The 16,265-nt window shown below is 43.6% G+C and overlaps 1 protein-coding gene across 3 annotated transcripts in view; it reads left to right on the top strand.

Annotated features, from left to right (window-relative positions):
- Positions 1 to 16,265, top strand: part of MOB1B (MOB kinase activator 1B) — a 52,023-nt gene that overhangs the window by 6,530 nt on the left and 29,228 nt on the right. Inside the window, exon 2 of one of the 3 annotated variants that reach the window (XM_083835331.1) lies at positions 3,180 to 3,279. The exons of 1 other annotated variant lie outside the window; for it this stretch is intronic. In XM_083835331.1, coding sequence (XP_083691457.1) covers positions 3,180 to 3,279 — 100 coding nt within the window. Of the gene's footprint in view, positions 1 to 3,179; positions 3,280 to 3,727; positions 3,869 to 16,265 lie in introns of those variants that run through there. One more of the 3 variants, XM_083835333.1, reaches the window with a different exon arrangement.

The raw sequence follows: 16,265 nt of genomic DNA, 5'->3' as shown, positions 1-16,265 counted from the left end.
GACGATAGAACTTGCATTTATTCACTCTTCGGTAGTGATGTTGAGTGAATCTTACTTACCAGAGGAAATCAGTTACACTAAGTAAAAATAAAGAGGCTAAGAAGATTCCCCTTCCATGCTGCTTGTTGACCAAGCAGCCTTTTCCAGCCTTGTAAGATACTATTTTTCTTAATACCCACCATTAAAAAGATTATTGTTAAAAATAACTTATACTAGCTATTCTTTTGTTTGGTCAGCTCATACTAAAATATTTAGTGTTGGGATGCATTATTTATCAATGCAATCTGTCATCAAGTAAAATTGACTTTATATTCTGTTGGAGTGTATTCTGAAATTGTTATTTTAAGTTATTCAAGCAGTGGGCCTTCCCTCGCTTTCTATGAAAGATGGGCCCGTTACAGAGTTGTACAAGTACAATCCTCTCAGCGTTCAGCAGGAGATAACGAGCTTAGCCTGAGTGAGGCCGCTGACTGGAAAAGAGGAAGAGCGTATTTTGCATGGAGAAGTTAAAGTACTGTGAACCTTCTGCAGATGGTGTCCATGCTCTATATGCTGTTGAAATTTCTAGAGAAGGTTCTCCACAAATCATTGATTTCTGAGACAACTGTGTACAAATGTTGCATCAGGAATTGTATACATGTGAGTACTGTAACAGTGTGGAATGCCACGGAGTGCTGTATTTATTTCTCTTTCTGCAGTCCAGCAGTAACAAAGCTGATGGGATATACTATTGCAGCTTCAGGATTATGGCAGCTCCAGGATTATGGCAACTCTCAGGACTGCTGTGTAATACGACATAGTTCCTGCAATTTTTTCATGTGTTGTGGTTTTTGTAGAGTTACAAGTACATATCACAGGTTCAATCTGATATTTATACTTAAATGCTTCACTACATTTCTGTAGTTGGTCCTCTAGGTATTGCTTGTACACAAATTAAATCCCTTACTTTAATGCACAGGCAAGTATCTGATTTGAAAAACTGTCCGATGCTAGACAAGTTTAATCTAGAATATGGATAGAATGCTTACGGAGTTCAGTATGTGGACACTTTTTTACATTTCAAAATAAAATTGTTTCCCTTTTTGTAGTCCATATACAGTAAGGATTCAGCTCTTAATTTTAGAACTTTTTTTTCACCCTGAATGTTCTGTGTTTACTGAGCTGTGTTATAATCTTTGCTACAAACTTCAGTTCAGGACCAAAGCCCTTTTTCAGCTTGAGGGCCTTTTCAGAGTAATTCTTTAAGCTCTACATTATAATGGATAAACCAAAATGACAGACGTCAGGGCTTGGGTACATTCACTGTGTCTTGAATCACTGAGCAGTTTGATCCTTACGTAAGACTGCAGCATGCTGCCAGTCCCTTGTATCGGCAGCGTCTGAAGTGAGCACTTCACGTGGCCCTTAGCCATCGTGAGCAGACCAATACTAATTTGAGACATCAACTGTACAAGTTATGTAACCATTTCTTCTTTCAGCCACACGGGCAAAGTGTTTCCTACTGACTGTGGCAGTAACAGACATTTAATTTTAACTTGCCGCTAAAATAAAATGTTCTGTGGGTAGAAGGAAGCGTATGGGTGGATAAAGAGAATGCAGGTTATTCGTGTCCCAACGTGAATGTGTCAGAAAGGTCAGCACTGTGTTTTTGAGTTGGATTTACGTGGACAACTTAGTCTGACAAAGTCTGCTAAAAAGTGCCCCAAGCCCCATTTCATGCCTGCTTTTACTAATGTGGCCAAAAGGAAAATTGCAAACATTGGGAACTGGTTTTTAATTAAGCCTCTGCTGCTGCCCAGTAAAACACTTGGTTTTAAAAGAGTCCTAAAACACTAGTGTAATTTTCATTCACTTAGAAATACACTGACCTGGCATTTTGGACCTGGTCAGGAGGATGGAGCCAGGATGTGGAAAATGCAGTTTCAGCTTTTAAAAGCACAAGAGAATATGACAACTCTCAATGTTACCACGTAAGGCATTCTACCTGAGAGAAACCCATGATGTGCCAACAGAAACTTAACGCTGTGTGGGATTATAGTATGTTTGGATGTACTGAATTTACCCCGTAATGAATCCAAAAGCAGATTTTCCTCTGGCCTACCTGCAGCCGTAGTCTTTGTGGGGTAGCCTGCAGCCACACAATCCTCTTGGGGCAGGAGGGAACCTCACAGACAGCCAGGCCGTCTGTCTTGTCACCTCTCCAAAATCCATCTGGCTTCTTACTGACCTATAAAGAAGCAGGTTTTCATGTGAAACAACCTCCTGGGATTGTCATTTCTTCTGTCAAGAGGTGCCACTTGGATGTGGCCAAGTCTGTAGTGGGATGTGTGGCCCTTGTTGGGTTTGAATATAAGGTTTTACTTTAAAGCATTCTGGATGCTGCTCTGTTTCCTCTGGAGCTTATAAAGCAGCTGAGACAAGCCCAAGACCAAAGAGCATCATTCCTGGTTTGGGAGTGGGAGCGCAGTCCCAGACCCCAAAAACACAGCCTGCAGCTGTCATCTGGTGTCAAATGAACAGTGGGCTGTCTTTTGCAATGCGCTGTGCTCCCTTGGTTTGCATTTGGTGGAACAATGCCAGTGAAGATGCAGTTGCATTTATTCTGAAAGCGTCTCATACTGGAATAATACTGTGACCGTGCTGTAGGTAAAATATCTGCGTATGGGAGGATGTGTGGGTTTTAACCCACACCTGCGCAGGGTGAGGCAGGTCAGGGCAGAGACTGGGTGAAGGCGGTGTTGATGACCTGCCAAGAGTTTGAAGGCAGGACTGGATTTTTTTTATTTTTTTTTACTTCGGGAGTTTGCAGCTGCCCATATCTTCAGTTTTGAGGTGTGTCATTCCTTAGCTGATTGCTGGCCCCAGCCAGCTTAGTTAAAGATTGTTTGAAAATCAAACACTGATACTTCTGAAATATTGGAAGCCATTTTGGTACATTTGTTTAGTCACAGCTGTTAGTGAAGAGGGCAGAGATGCAGAAGTTTACGATCTCCCTGTTCCTTTTATGACCTTGGTGATTACTTGTGGGTTTAGGTAGCTGCACCCTTTTGTGGCAAGGTGAGGATAATGAGGATAATGTCATTTACTGACCTTTTAGGGCAATCTGGATAAGTAATTCTGTTGTAATGTGACACGACATGCTAACGTAAAGCATACTACTTTGTTCCTGCATCCCATAGGCTCGCTCCACAGGATGTTGGGGAAACAATTTGGAGTAGAAAAGGGGTACGGGCAGGCCATAGCGCTTCAGCAGTTTTCACAGTTCTTCCACAGCACTTGGTAAGTAACTGTGGGGCTCTTATATGCTGCCCAGAGGCTACTACCACAAGCATATCTCCACAAAAAACAGGGGGCTGCCCTGCTGAGGGTTCACTGTCAGAAATGTCAACATTTCCACCGCGTACAGGTGTGACAGGCCACACAAATTTGTCAGGGAATGCTCGATTTCTGACACAGGACAGGGTACATGAGGCAGGGGACAGAGCAGAAAGGATTTCACTTGCCAAGGCTGTCACAACATTTATGCTCTGCCCGTGCCCTGAAGTATTGCCCGGTGCCATCTAGGTCCCCCGGGGCTGCGGGGGGACAGAGCCTGGCGGGGTCCGTTTTGTGTGAGGGGAGAGGTGTGAGGGGCACTGGAGACGGGGTCGTTCGGCGGCGGGGGGGGTCACACGAACAACCGAAAGGGGACAGCAGCGACGGCCCGGGCTGTGAGGGGAGGCGGTGTCGCCGTGTCCCCGCCCCGCGGCGCTCTCCCCGCAGCCGCCCGCCCTGCGCCGCCGCCGCCGCTGCCATTGGGAGCCGCGCCGAGCCCAGCCCAGCCCAGCCGCCGGTCCCGCTCCGCCGCCATCGCCATGAGCTTCTTGTTGTGAGTAACCGCGGCCGGGGGGGGCGAGGGGCGGCTGCCCCCGGCCCCTCTCCGCGCCTTCCTTCGTCCCCTCCCGCTTCCCCAGCCCCTGCCGCCCGCTGCCTTTGTGCCCCCCTAACGGCGGCCGCGGGCCCCTCCCGGCCGGGCGGCCCCGAGGCAGCGGCAGGAAGGCGAGGGCAGCCTTCGTGGGGAAAACACCCATCTTCCGGAGCCTGTTCGGTCTTTAATTTTAACCTTTACGTCGTTATTTGTACTCAGAAGAGCGGTTCAAAGTTAATTCCGGGCTCAGGCTGCCCGGCGAAGGACCGCTGGCAGGGTGGATGGCGCTAATGGGGAGGCGATCGTTTGCTGCGGCCTTAAAAAGCTCCCCGAGGAACGAGGGGCAATTGAGGTGCGTGCAGAACCTGGCATTTTGCAATTTCGCTTCGTAGACAACAACTGAATGAACTTCGGTCCCTCCCCTTGGGGACAAAGACGAGGTACTTCTGACAATTAACATAAGCCGGTTCAGTGACCTATTAATTAAGGAGAAGATGCGCTCTAGGGAAAGCAGGGAAACGAAAGCGGCTGAAAAGGGATCCCTCGCGGAGCGAAGCTCGCCCAAGGCCCTTGCCCCACCGAGCGCGCGGCCAGAGTTACGTGCGAGCAGCGAGTGGGACTGCTGTCATAATCTCTGACAGTTGTTAAAGGCTTATATTGATAACCACCAGATGTACGTGCAGCCTGCTTCCCGAGGAGACACTTCATCAGGGGAATGGGAGGGTTTTAGCGAGTGGGGTTTGTGTGGAGACGGGTAACACCGACGCTAGCTAACGTCCTCCGAACCTCCGCGTTGCCTTTCTCTTTTAACCCTGCTGTACCACAGCAGCTTGCCTGTAATTGCACTCGTGCTGCCTTGCCCCAAGAGGGATTTGAAAGACACCTATCAGCTGCAGGGTCGGGGCTGCGAGTCAGAGGTGGGCACAAATGACTGTCCGCAGATTCAGGAGCGCTGCTCCTAATGAGAAGCCCAGCTGTCCCCCTCCTTCATAATTCTCAGCTGCTGCAATGGAGAAGGGGGACAGGGTTTCTCGTACGACGGTGTCCTGGGAGTCTGGTTTGCAAATTAGACAGCCTCACGCTCCGTGGCATTTGGCTAACTGGTAACGGAAAAGCATGAAACCCTCCACCCTCTGTCACAGGCAATAATGAGATTTTTGTTTCTTTTTCCAGACCCTTCTGAAACCTAGGAAAGTGAACCTTCCCCCCGTTCCCCCCACCTCCATTGTTTCCAGTAGTCCTGCTGGTTGAAAAATAGAAATGGAAACTGAAGTTGTTGCATGGCAAAGCTAGAAATGCTGGCAAAGCTGTCACAGCTGTTGTTGGCAGAGCGTGGTCAGTGACACCTCATTTGCTCATCTGCAGTTTAGAAATGGATTTTTAAAAAACAATTTCCTGAGATGCCCAGTAGGCCTTGGGGAGACCAGGAAAGCTGTGTGTTACTTGCTAGTACTGATTTTTTTTTTTTTTGGTATCCAGGAAATCAGCATCACCTTTTTTCCAACTTCATGTTTTCTTGATAGAGCTATTCAGTCATAGCAGTTGGACATCTTTACACTTTTACTGATGTAGTAGTTCAAACTTTTGTGTTGCAAAACCCTCACATTTTCATAGTACTTCTAAAACAGATTTTCAGAGCATTTTTTCTCCCCCTTTTTCACCACAAGTTTCCTTGGTACGGAGGTAACAAAGTTGTATTTTGTCTGTGTGGTCCCGTTCTCTTTTTGTGAACAGGCTCGCAATTTTGAACGCGCAGTAGAAGTGCAGCAGCTCAGGGTTGTCAGTGTTTAGAAACACTTTATCTGAATTACGATGAACCTGTCACGCAGGTTTATCATCAGCAACTTGGCTGCAGTTTGTCAGTTTGACACTCAAGTACGGTATCAAAAGCCACGTTCTGCTTGCAGACTTTGTTTGCTGTCAAATAGCAGGGTGATTGTGCTTGGATAACACAGGGTGCTTGGGGCCCCCCTCGCAAGCCCGTTGCATGGTCCTTGTCCACTGACGAATCCGTTGCTATTCTTCTCTGTTGCTAGGGCCAGTGACATACAAAGCTACATGGGGAGAAAAATCAAGGGAAACCATTGTCTTCTCTCACTATGGATAACATTATAAAAAGAGTGTCTTTTGAGACGAGTCACTGAATTAATACAACTTGGTTTTGACAGCAATTGTTATTCTCAGCTTCACCATCTCCTCTTTCTGATCAGTTTCTTCCTTTCTGAAAACGCTTCTTACAGACTTCTGCAATGGTTAATAGGTCATCCCATTAAAAAATAAATAATTAAAAAAAGGGAATTGAACTAGAAAATATCTTTAGTTCCAAAAAAATTCAACTTGACAAGTTCTCTCTAAAAGAAATTACAGCTTAGTTGCAGGTACTGTAGCTTACATCTCCACAAAAAAAAATTAAAGATAGTTCTGGTAGGCGTGCCATATGGTAACACGCTTGTGTTATCCTACGCTGGCAAAACTTATGTAAAAAAAGCAGCTAGATAAAAGTAATTTATTTTTAAAAGGAAAGTGTTTTTATTATTGATATTATGAAACCGTATTTTTTATTGATTTTTTTATATAAAAGCTGTCTGCATAGTCTGTAAATCCCTCTCAGAAAATTCCAATGTATGGTGTTCCAGGAGTTTCTTAATACTGGATTTGTATAAGCAGTCATAAGTGGTGAGACTTTGGCAGACCAAGAGCTGATGGAAACGCCACGTAATGGTGGGGATGAGTAGCCGTTGTTTGAGGGGGGAATTGGTTTATGAATCAAAATGAAGTTAACTTGTAAACCAAAGAGGGGAAAGATGTACTCTTCGCTACCTAACACGGTATGGTAGAGCCTCTAGCAGTTTGTTCTGTGTGGGGGTTGTTGTGGTGCTTTTTTTTTTTTTGAAGTCAGAGTTTCTGTGTGTATGAATATGTGGGGAAGGTGCAGTGGGACATTCCTCTTTCCCTTACATTTCTTGTGGAGCAGCATCAAAATCAGAGCTGGTGGTTTTGTTTCTGGATTTAAGAGCGTTATGGCCCTTCCGATTTCCCTGCCTGCTCCTGCTCTTGAACATCATGGCTATTTCCTTCTCCTTTAGTTTTCCTGGATGCTCAGTTGCTGCTACTTAACCTGTTGGAAAAGCTGTTTAAAGTGGGCAGAGTTTCTCAGCTTACTCTAGTCCAACAGAGCAGCTGAGTGCTTCGTGAGTGCTCCTTCTGTAATTAAAAGCTGGAGAAGTGGTGTTTCTCTCCTCTTTAGCAAGGACTCCCACAGCAGACTGTTAGGCACTTCTGAACTGGAATCTCAGTCGTTGAAAATCAATGTGTAGGCATTCACAAACTGTTAGAAATGGCACATGTGCTTGTACAACGTTAGATAATTTTGTTCTCTTTATTTTAAAATACAGGTTTTACAGGAGAGAGTATGACCCATTCTTTGCTTTGACTAATGTGATACTGCTGTGCCGGCTGGGTTCCTAGAGAAGAGATCAGGGTAAAGGCTTTGGACACATGAATATGTTGCCTTACCACAAAATCGATGCATTCAGTTCCTTTATTTTTTTTTTTTGAAGAGTACTGGGAATGAAAGGTTTGAGTTTGCCTATAAGTAAATCAGAGAGGGGATTGCAAAACTTATTGCCAAGTTTTTAAAGATTTGTTTTCGTTAAGTCTTAATAACTGTAATTTTGAGTTTTGAGGAACCCGGAAGGATTCTTTAGAGGTAGAGTTCATATGGATTCAGCTGTGACCCTGAACTACACAGGAAGTAGTTTTTCTACTTTTTTTTTTCCTCTTTTTTTAGCTGCTTATAGTTTTCATTGAATGGTTGGCTGTTGAAGTATACACTCTCATCTGAAGTTGGTGTGTCATGTTGTTCAAGTACATAGTTCCAATTGCAGTGTTAACTCTGTGTTTAATTCCTGTTCTGAAAGGCTTGCTGTCAAGAGATTTGCCCCTTGGCTGGCAGCTCGTCGCTTTTAAGGAAGGGAGAACCAAAGAACAGCAAGCTTCCAGAAACCATGGTGATGAATAAGGCATTACAACTCATACAGAAGTGTCCGTGTTCCCCTTGCACTACCTGTAGTATAAGTCATTTTCCAACTCTCAGACCATTGAAAAACACTACTTAAAGTGCGCTTCCCTCCTCACTTGTCTTTGCTGAAGAACCTAAACCAGTTTATTAGGGTGCAGTGTGCTGATGCACTTGTCATCCTTCTTACGAGCTGGTTGAGGAAGCTAAACAGCAGAAAACTATGAATTCCTTTTTGGCAGCATTAGTTTTTTGCTAATTTAGCTACTTGGGGTCATGGTGTAGTGAGACTGAGGGATGGTGCTAGAGTAACGGAAGCAGCAGGAGTGTGTGAACATGGCAAAAGCCAGGGAGGAGGATTCTTTCTTTTCTGTGCAAACTGGCAATTGAATTAGCTTGGGTGTATGATCAGGCCTGTCCTCAGACTTCATCCGGCTCTGTGTGCATTGCTGCCTTCTGAGACAGTCGAGTCCTTGCCGTTCCCTTGTCACTGATTTTGTTCTTTCTTGATGAGTTTGGTGAAATGTCTGCTTGTCACGGTAAGCTAATGTATGCTTTTTGAAAGCGGCTGACCAAATTTGCATACCATGAAACGCAAATAAATTGGAGCCAGCAGTGCTCGAGTGCTGCTGCCTTATCGTTAAGGGCGGCGGTAGAGGACTGCAGAGCTCAGTTTACGCAGGCGCTGGCTTCGTTTCGGAAAGAATGAGTCTGCCTCTGAGTAACAGAGCTGGGCAGACCCCACTCAGCCTGCAAGGTGTCGGAGCTTTGAATTGGGCTTGAAAAGAAGTCTTGCCACTAATAGGCTGTTTTGGGGCACATCTCGTTGGTGAAATGAAGGATTGACACTTGCAGATGTTCTCGGATGCTTCTCTCTCCACGTGGAAGCATCAGTTTAAAGTGAAGAAACAAACACGCCAAAGGTGGCATTGTTCAGTGTGAAAGTTGTGTATACTGCATGGCAGTGGATGTCCGGTCTTAATTGCTTCCTAATTGTTTGTTTTTATGCCACAAGTGTTTTCCCTTGCTTGTTCTTCTCTCTTTGTGTTTGCAATGTAAGTGGAGCTATGCAATTAGCTGTTTACATTTGTCAGATGAGAACGGTGATGGAACAAGGATCGCTTTTAGGGGAGGATTTGTGCAGGTGTGATGTAGCTTGGCTTTTAATCCGGAAGAGGTGTCTAATGCAGTGGATAATTTTCTGTCAAGTCTTTGAATTTAGGATCTCTTTGTGTCAACAGGGAACGGTGGTAAGGATAGCCCGGGGGTCCCACTTATAACTTAGGCTGTAGGTGTCCTGCAAGATACGTCCTTTTTGATTGAAAAAGGATGAAATAATAGAAACGTCTGGTTTAAGAGTCACAAGTATGATAATATCATGCCCAAGGCTGGCAGAGCGAAGCTGCTTGTTTGTCTTAGAGAAGTAAATTGCTGCATTTAATTATGCCACCTTAAGTCTTATGTAGTAAGCAGTAACAGAGCTTCTGCTGCCAAAGCTATCAATAAGCCTTCGACCCACAAATCAACTTAAACCACGGAATATGCTTTGAACGGCTTTTAGCATTTGTAAACTAAGCCATTTCCTATTAAAATCGAGGCACAGTGAACTTACTGTTTGTTTTTTGTCTTTTTTTCAAATGTGCAGAGAGGGAGGTTGTGGGTTGTCTGTACTGAAATGCTGTAGAATCTGGTTTTGGCTATAGCCAAATATAACTTAATTGCTTTTCACAGATTTTTTTTATTCCTCTAGTCTTTAAATGTAATGAGGTGGGACTATAAGTGTCCAGTGCTTTGTCATATCTGTGCATGTTGCTTTTTTAACCGTGGCATTTCCTTCCCTTTCACTTCCATAGCACTTCTGTGGCACTAGTGTAGTGCTGGCTGTCATTCTTGTAACTTCACCGGCTGCACAGCGTGCCAGAGTCACTGAAGAGAAGTTGCAGAGGACGTATTGGCAGCCGTGTGAAGTGCTGTGCTTTAGGAAGGGTGACACAGGTGAATGATGATGAAAGTGGGAGGAAAAACTGGAAAAGTCCTTTTTGAAAGTGTCTCTGTGGGACAACTATGGACAAGAAAATTACTGTTCTTGGAGTGTGCAGGGGGATCTCTTACAGAGGAAGACCTCTCTTCCGGAGGAAGAGATCTGTTCTGTTTTCATCTTCTGGGATGAAACACACCGAATGTTAAAATTGAGCAGGGTGCTACAGAATTCCCTACAGAGCTGTCGTGTATTCTGACTAGGTTATCTGAATCCGTGTGTGCGCAGCTTTGCTGGATCAGTTTGAAGCAGGTCCTAAAGAAATAACCACAAAGTTACACAGCTTTGTGCACTGTAGCAAAATGGTTTGTGCATCTCAGAAGTGTTCTTTTATATTCAGGTCTTGGCTTCTCATTTCCAATAAATAGCCTGAGTCAGCAGACACCAAATTCATGCGTACGAGATGGTAATTTTGTGTTAATAAATAGGCAGTCCCCCACAGTGAATTCACGAAGGTAAAAGCAGTTTATCCTCGCAAATGCATTTTTGAAACATTGAAAAGCAGTGAATTGCTGATGACTTGGAAGTTAATTCCTTCACTCTTCACTGGACTTTTTTTTCAGTTTTTCTTCGGATAAGGTGCACCTTCTTGGTCCTCTTAGGCCCTTCAAATCACTGACTTCTGTTGCACTGCTGTAACTTGTGGATTTAAGTGGACTTTCTCCCTCCCTCCTCCAGCTCACAGCTGTTCCTCGGCAGGAATCCATTCCTTTTGTTATTCTTACATACCTCCTGTGATCCTTGCCATATTTCAGTTTAGTTTTATTTGAAGCTTGCTCCCTTCCCAACTTCTTGTTCTGCTTGCCTATCATTGCATATTATCTTTTCATTTGGTAGCTTACCTACAGAGTTAGTTACTTGTGTCCTAGGAATATGAGCACTGCTGACATACAAAATCTTTCTCCCTTCTTCAGTGAAGAACGTGTTGCAGACTAGAACTGCGAACACCTGAATTTGTTGTCCGCATCACAAGTCGAATTCCTTTCTTTATGGCAGAGAGAATAAATGATTTTAATTAAGCTTTGGTAAATTCCTCTTTTGCAAAAAAGTGAGACATCTGACTTCTGATAGAAAAACAGTTTGAATCCAGATAATGACTAGGCGGCCTTCCCTTTTTGACCTCAATCAAGTAACCCATTAGTTGGTAGCTGATATTTTTATTGCATTTTTGCCAACTCCAGTGGTACAGTCCTGGTTTCACTTGAATGCAGCAATTGTTTTAGGGACTTGCTGAGTGCTCTAGATCCAGGGATCCAAATGGCATTACAGTGTCTTTTACTCGTCATACAACAGAACTTTTTTTTCCTAATGCTGAAGTGTAATGTAAAATCTAACTTTCACCAAAAAAAAAATCTTGAAGTTATTTTTATATAAAAGTTGGTTTCTTTCTCTCTCTTTTTTTTTTTTTCCTTTAAATTCAAGTGCTGTTACTAATTGTTGTGGTTGACAGCTCTTAAAATTTCTTGTTGCAGTGTGAGTGGACAAGAGGAAACTGTATACAAGTTCATGGGAGAACAGTTAAACTGACTGTGGACTCAATTGTCAGATGCACAAGCTGAACTAATGCCAAGAGACGTGTTCTGTGGAGGTAGGAGCAATTGTTCCACCTCAGATGTTGTGGACAGGTGGATATTCTTGTTATGGTACTTCGCAAGGTACAGGCAGCTTTTACTGAAGGTACACACACCACATACAAGATTGTATTAAATACGGGGGATGTGTAAGAAATACTTGGTGATGAGATAATGCAGTGTATTTTTGGAAAGCTGTTAGATTATTCATTACTGCCTCCTGTCCGTTTCTTCCTGTTGTTCTCTGTTATTTCTTGTCTCTCTTGTTCTGGTACTTCCTGAATCCAGACCCCATTTTACCAATTAATCAAGGTGGAAGTGTAACCTTAAGTATATGCTCTGAGGTTTCTGCTAGGAAATTGACAGCTATTTTTTATTCACCGTAGTTGTATCGTCAGCCTGTTCAGCTTGAGGGTTAAAATAAAATACAGCCTTTTAAGAAGTGCTGAAGTGATTTCTCTTCCATTAAAATTCAGTTAAGTTTCTCCTTTTTTCTTGCTGCCTTTTTCCTAAACGCATTACCAGATTATTCTTTTTACTGAGTTTAAAAGGACTGAAGACTTTCCTTTTAAACTAAACAGTTGTTAGTCATTTTTTTTCTTGGATGCCCTGCTGTGCTTTCGTAGGTTGTATGACTAGATTTGCTTTAGTCATTCATAAAGCATTGGTTTGCAAAAGCACTGATCAGCGTTTTGGGAAACCATCCATGTTCTGAGGCATGCTCTTCAAGAACTATATTTGGTGTATAAGTCAGGATCTAATTTGATATTAGAGCCAACTTTTATTACTGTAATTCATCATCCTCAACAGCGTGTAGATTGCGTTCTGAAAAGCTGTGCTTGCTACCTTCTTAAATGTATTTAAAGGGTGTGACTGTTGGCAGCAGATGTGGTTTAGGATGGGATGCAGAGGGCATTGGTAACGTAAAGACATACAGAGAATTGAGCTGAATATAAGGAAATCTCTGTAACAGAATAGCTTGCCGTGCAAAGTAGCTTATTCCTTTGGTAAGGGGCACTTTTGTCTTTGTTCTATGAAATTGAAAGAGTGCTACAGTAAAGAAATCACAGATGGGCAAGTGCTGTTAATCACAAGCTTTATTAATTGCCTTCTCAACCTCCTTTCCTTGTCTCCTGCTCCACAATCAGGATGCTGCTGTTGGGCAGTGAGGCTGCCTGAAGCAAGCTGGAGCTCTCCAGACCACTTCATGATGTTTTCGGTTACTTGTTGAAAGATCTTGAACTCCTTCACACCTACTTAAATGGTTTAGTAAACCGTCTTTCTTTGTTAGCGTTCCAGTAGCTTTTCCTTAAACACAATCAGTTGAGTTACAAAACGAAATAACTTACTCACAGATTTTTAATTCTTTAGGAATTTCCTCAGTTGTGTCTTCTGTAACGGTACCTTCTAGTTTACATTTCTGATCATTTGTGGTGCTCACATTCTGTGGTTGATTTGTTTCTCTCTCCTGTTGGTATTCACTTTGACTGCCAGGCAAGGACTTCAGCATTGCTCTGCTTCCCTCAAAAAAAGTTGTTCTGTTCCCTTTTGCTCCGCATGACGTTCAAGTTCCTCATTCTGCTTTTTATGTTTCCATGTGTCTGCGTAACATGGGCAGTATCGTTCTCACTCCCACATCTGTTACCAAGCATCTTCCCTCTGTCTAATTGATTTTCTTTGGAGCATAACATTTTCTTGGGAACAGCTGAGTGACGGGTTCTAAGAGTTTCTCTAAAACCAGAAAATGTTCTGCCTGCATTTGCTCTCTGGTCTTTGTCTTCATCATGCACAATGTACAGAGAGAAGTGCTCTGAGATGGTTCAGGTGGCAGACTTCTCCGGGTGGAGTCCTCCTGCAGGTGTCATTGCTCTGGAGCAGGGCGGCGTTACCATTTGTTAACACGATGTATTATAATCTGTATAATCTGTCGCAGGCACCTGGCTCTTGATTCCGAATTTGCTTGCCACTGGGCAGGACTGCACCCTCTGTGGCTTTAGTTCTCATGCAGCAGTCCTTGCTGCAGGGTATGTATGTACAGCACCCTTTTAGGAGCCTTTCAGCCTCTTGCAGTAATCTGCCATTTACAGCTTTATTGAGTCCTCTTTCTTCAAAGGAAAATGCGCCCCATACATTCATGTACAGTAGAAATAAGTGTTCGGATGGCTTTTTAGTGCTGAGTTTTATGTATGGAAAAGGGTTGGTTTTACAAAAGAAGCGTAGTTCTTCTGTCTGCTGAATGATTTATTAGGCACGTTCATTCAGTAAGCTGAGGTTTGAACCTTCGTGGAAACTGAACTTTGAAGCATAACTGGGCGAAGTTGTGACTTTTGTTTGAATTCATGCTGTGCCCTCCCTTTTAAGTGAGCTAATGCTAATTGACAGAAATAAGGATTTCCTGGGAAAAGAGGGGAACATTAGTAGGAGAAAAAAAGCGCTATTTAGTTTGCAGAGAACTTAATTAGTGACTGAAATGATAAAGATACTGAACTCCTGCTCAGTGGTCCTTGGGGGAAAAAAAATAAGTAGTTGGGGAGGAGGGAATACTTTATGTTTGCCTCTTTCAAAGTTGCTTGTTCTTTTAAAGAAGGAGTACGTGAATATTAGGATATTAGAATATGTAGAAATAAATCTGGTTTTGGTTTTGCCCTACAATTCCAAGATATGTTGTGCCTGTGTGTGTACGTACACTGTAAATGCCCATATTCAACTATTAAAGGAAACTGGATCTGATTGAAAGAACCCAACAAAACAGCCCGCTCTTCAGCCTTCTTTGAAAGCCAACTTTGGTCTGCCCTACAACAAACTCTGTGAGTGACGACAGCGTTGTGTTTGCGTCGAGGCAGGCAGTAGATGCCGGGAATGTGCAGCAAAACATTCTGGATAATCTCGATTCCTTCTTGCAGCAGGTTTTCAAATGTATGACAGAGGAGAATGTGTGGAGATCCTTGGGTCTCTTGCTGCTCCTGTAGAAATCTTTGCTTGTAGCACTGGTTAAAGGTTTTGGGTGTTTTGCATGATGTGCTTTTCCTCTCTCCTTTAAACCAAAGAACACGGTACTGTTGTTCTGTCTAGCCATAAAGAAAATTTCAGTGATGATAATAGCTCCTGGTAGATTTCTAATCATAAAATATATGGGATTTCTTTTTATTACAGTGATCTTAAAATTACCAATGTTACCTTGGCTTTGAGGGGAGAAAAATGAGGGCAGAAGACTCTTGGGAGGCTGCAATTTTTATACCATGTGCATATTTCAATTGCTATGCTGTCTTCATGTCAGCGTGCCTGTCCCCGCAAGTCAAAAGGACACACGTGGCTGAATGTGTACTGCTTTTTTCCCCCCAAGTTTCTCTCCAGTGGATTCTCTTTCATTCTTCTTCTTGCCTCTGTGCCCTGTCCCTCTCCTTGCTTTATCCAGCACTGCTGTCGGTCCTGCAGAGGACAAGGCTTTCGAAGCTGAGTCACTTCCGCAACTGTTGGCTGCTCTGGGAATTAGTTTGTGTTTTTGAGTGCGCACACAGAGCTCCAGTAGTATCCAGTGAACGCAACTCTGGCTTGCTTTGTTTATTTTGAGGGTTTTCCAGGAGATGAAAGTGTATTAGATGACCGTGCTGTAAGTCAGACAAGGGAATTTATTTCGTGTGCAAGCATAGCAAACAGATGATGACTTCTGGTTACGGGATGGTGTTCTGGATGCTTGCCTCTTTCTTGTGTTAGGAATTGTGCTTACTTCGGAGAAAGGCTGCATCCCACTGGGTAAAGAGCCGGAACACCAGTGCCACCTACCCGGGTGGGGTTGCAGAAGACTTCAGCGTTGTAGCACAACGCCTCCCCTTCGCTCATCCTGGGAACCAGAGGCGGAGAGACGCAGAGGGGTGTAGATGCCTGCCTCTCTCAGGAAACTGTCCACGGCCACTGAACACCTCGGGGGATTTGGCACCAAGTGTGCTGCTGCAGGGCACGCAAGTGTCTTGAGGGCAGAACGAAATGCCAGCCCCGCGGGGCCAGTCCCCTTCCCCCAGTTCTCCCGCTGAGCCTCTGCCTCCCCGAGGGCTGGGCTGCCTAGGAATAATGGCAAGAGCTTGTTTTCAGCTCTGTTCTGCTGCAACAGCATCCAACTTAGGCTAGGCGAACCCTGAATTTGCTTGATTTCACTGCCTAAAATGTGTATGCATAGAAAGGGAAAAAAAAAGTAGTTTAAAAATGTGGAAGTGTACATGTTATGACAGCTTGCAACACTGGGTGTTGATGGTTGGGACAAGCAAAAGCAAAAACATTCCTTAAGGCTACCCTAAGTAACTTTTTCCTTACTGGATGTGAATCATCTGATTAACTTCTTTTAACATGTAGAGTCTTGCATATTGTGTTTTTTAAGAACCCCTGATAAGATTATGACATTTTAATCTGCCTCTTCTCATACCATCCTGTGTGAAACACTAATCTACGAAGACGGTTAATTTTCCAAGAAGGGGAAGCCAGATTTTTGTTCTCAATCTCTATCCATTAACAGGATAAAGAGAGATTTAAAATCTCCTTAAAATACCTATTTCACAGTCAGAAAGCAGTATTTTCTCCTTTGGTAGAAGGAGGCACTATTTCAAATCAGTTTTAAAAACCAGTGGTCATTATAGCCCTTCGAGAATTTATTCAGGTTGAAAAGCATGCGGGAAGCTTAACTTACTCCATGTTGTAGCAAAGATAAAAGGTAGGATGGGGAAGGACAGATACTAGTAC

Source organism: Anser anser, assembly GCF_964211835.1.
Source record: "Anser anser genome assembly, chromosome: 4".
Taxonomy (NCBI): Eukaryota; Metazoa; Chordata; class Aves; order Anseriformes; family Anatidae; genus Anser; species Anser anser.
The sequence above is the reverse complement of the archived record's forward strand: the minus strand, read 5'-3'. Positions and strand labels throughout refer to the sequence as shown.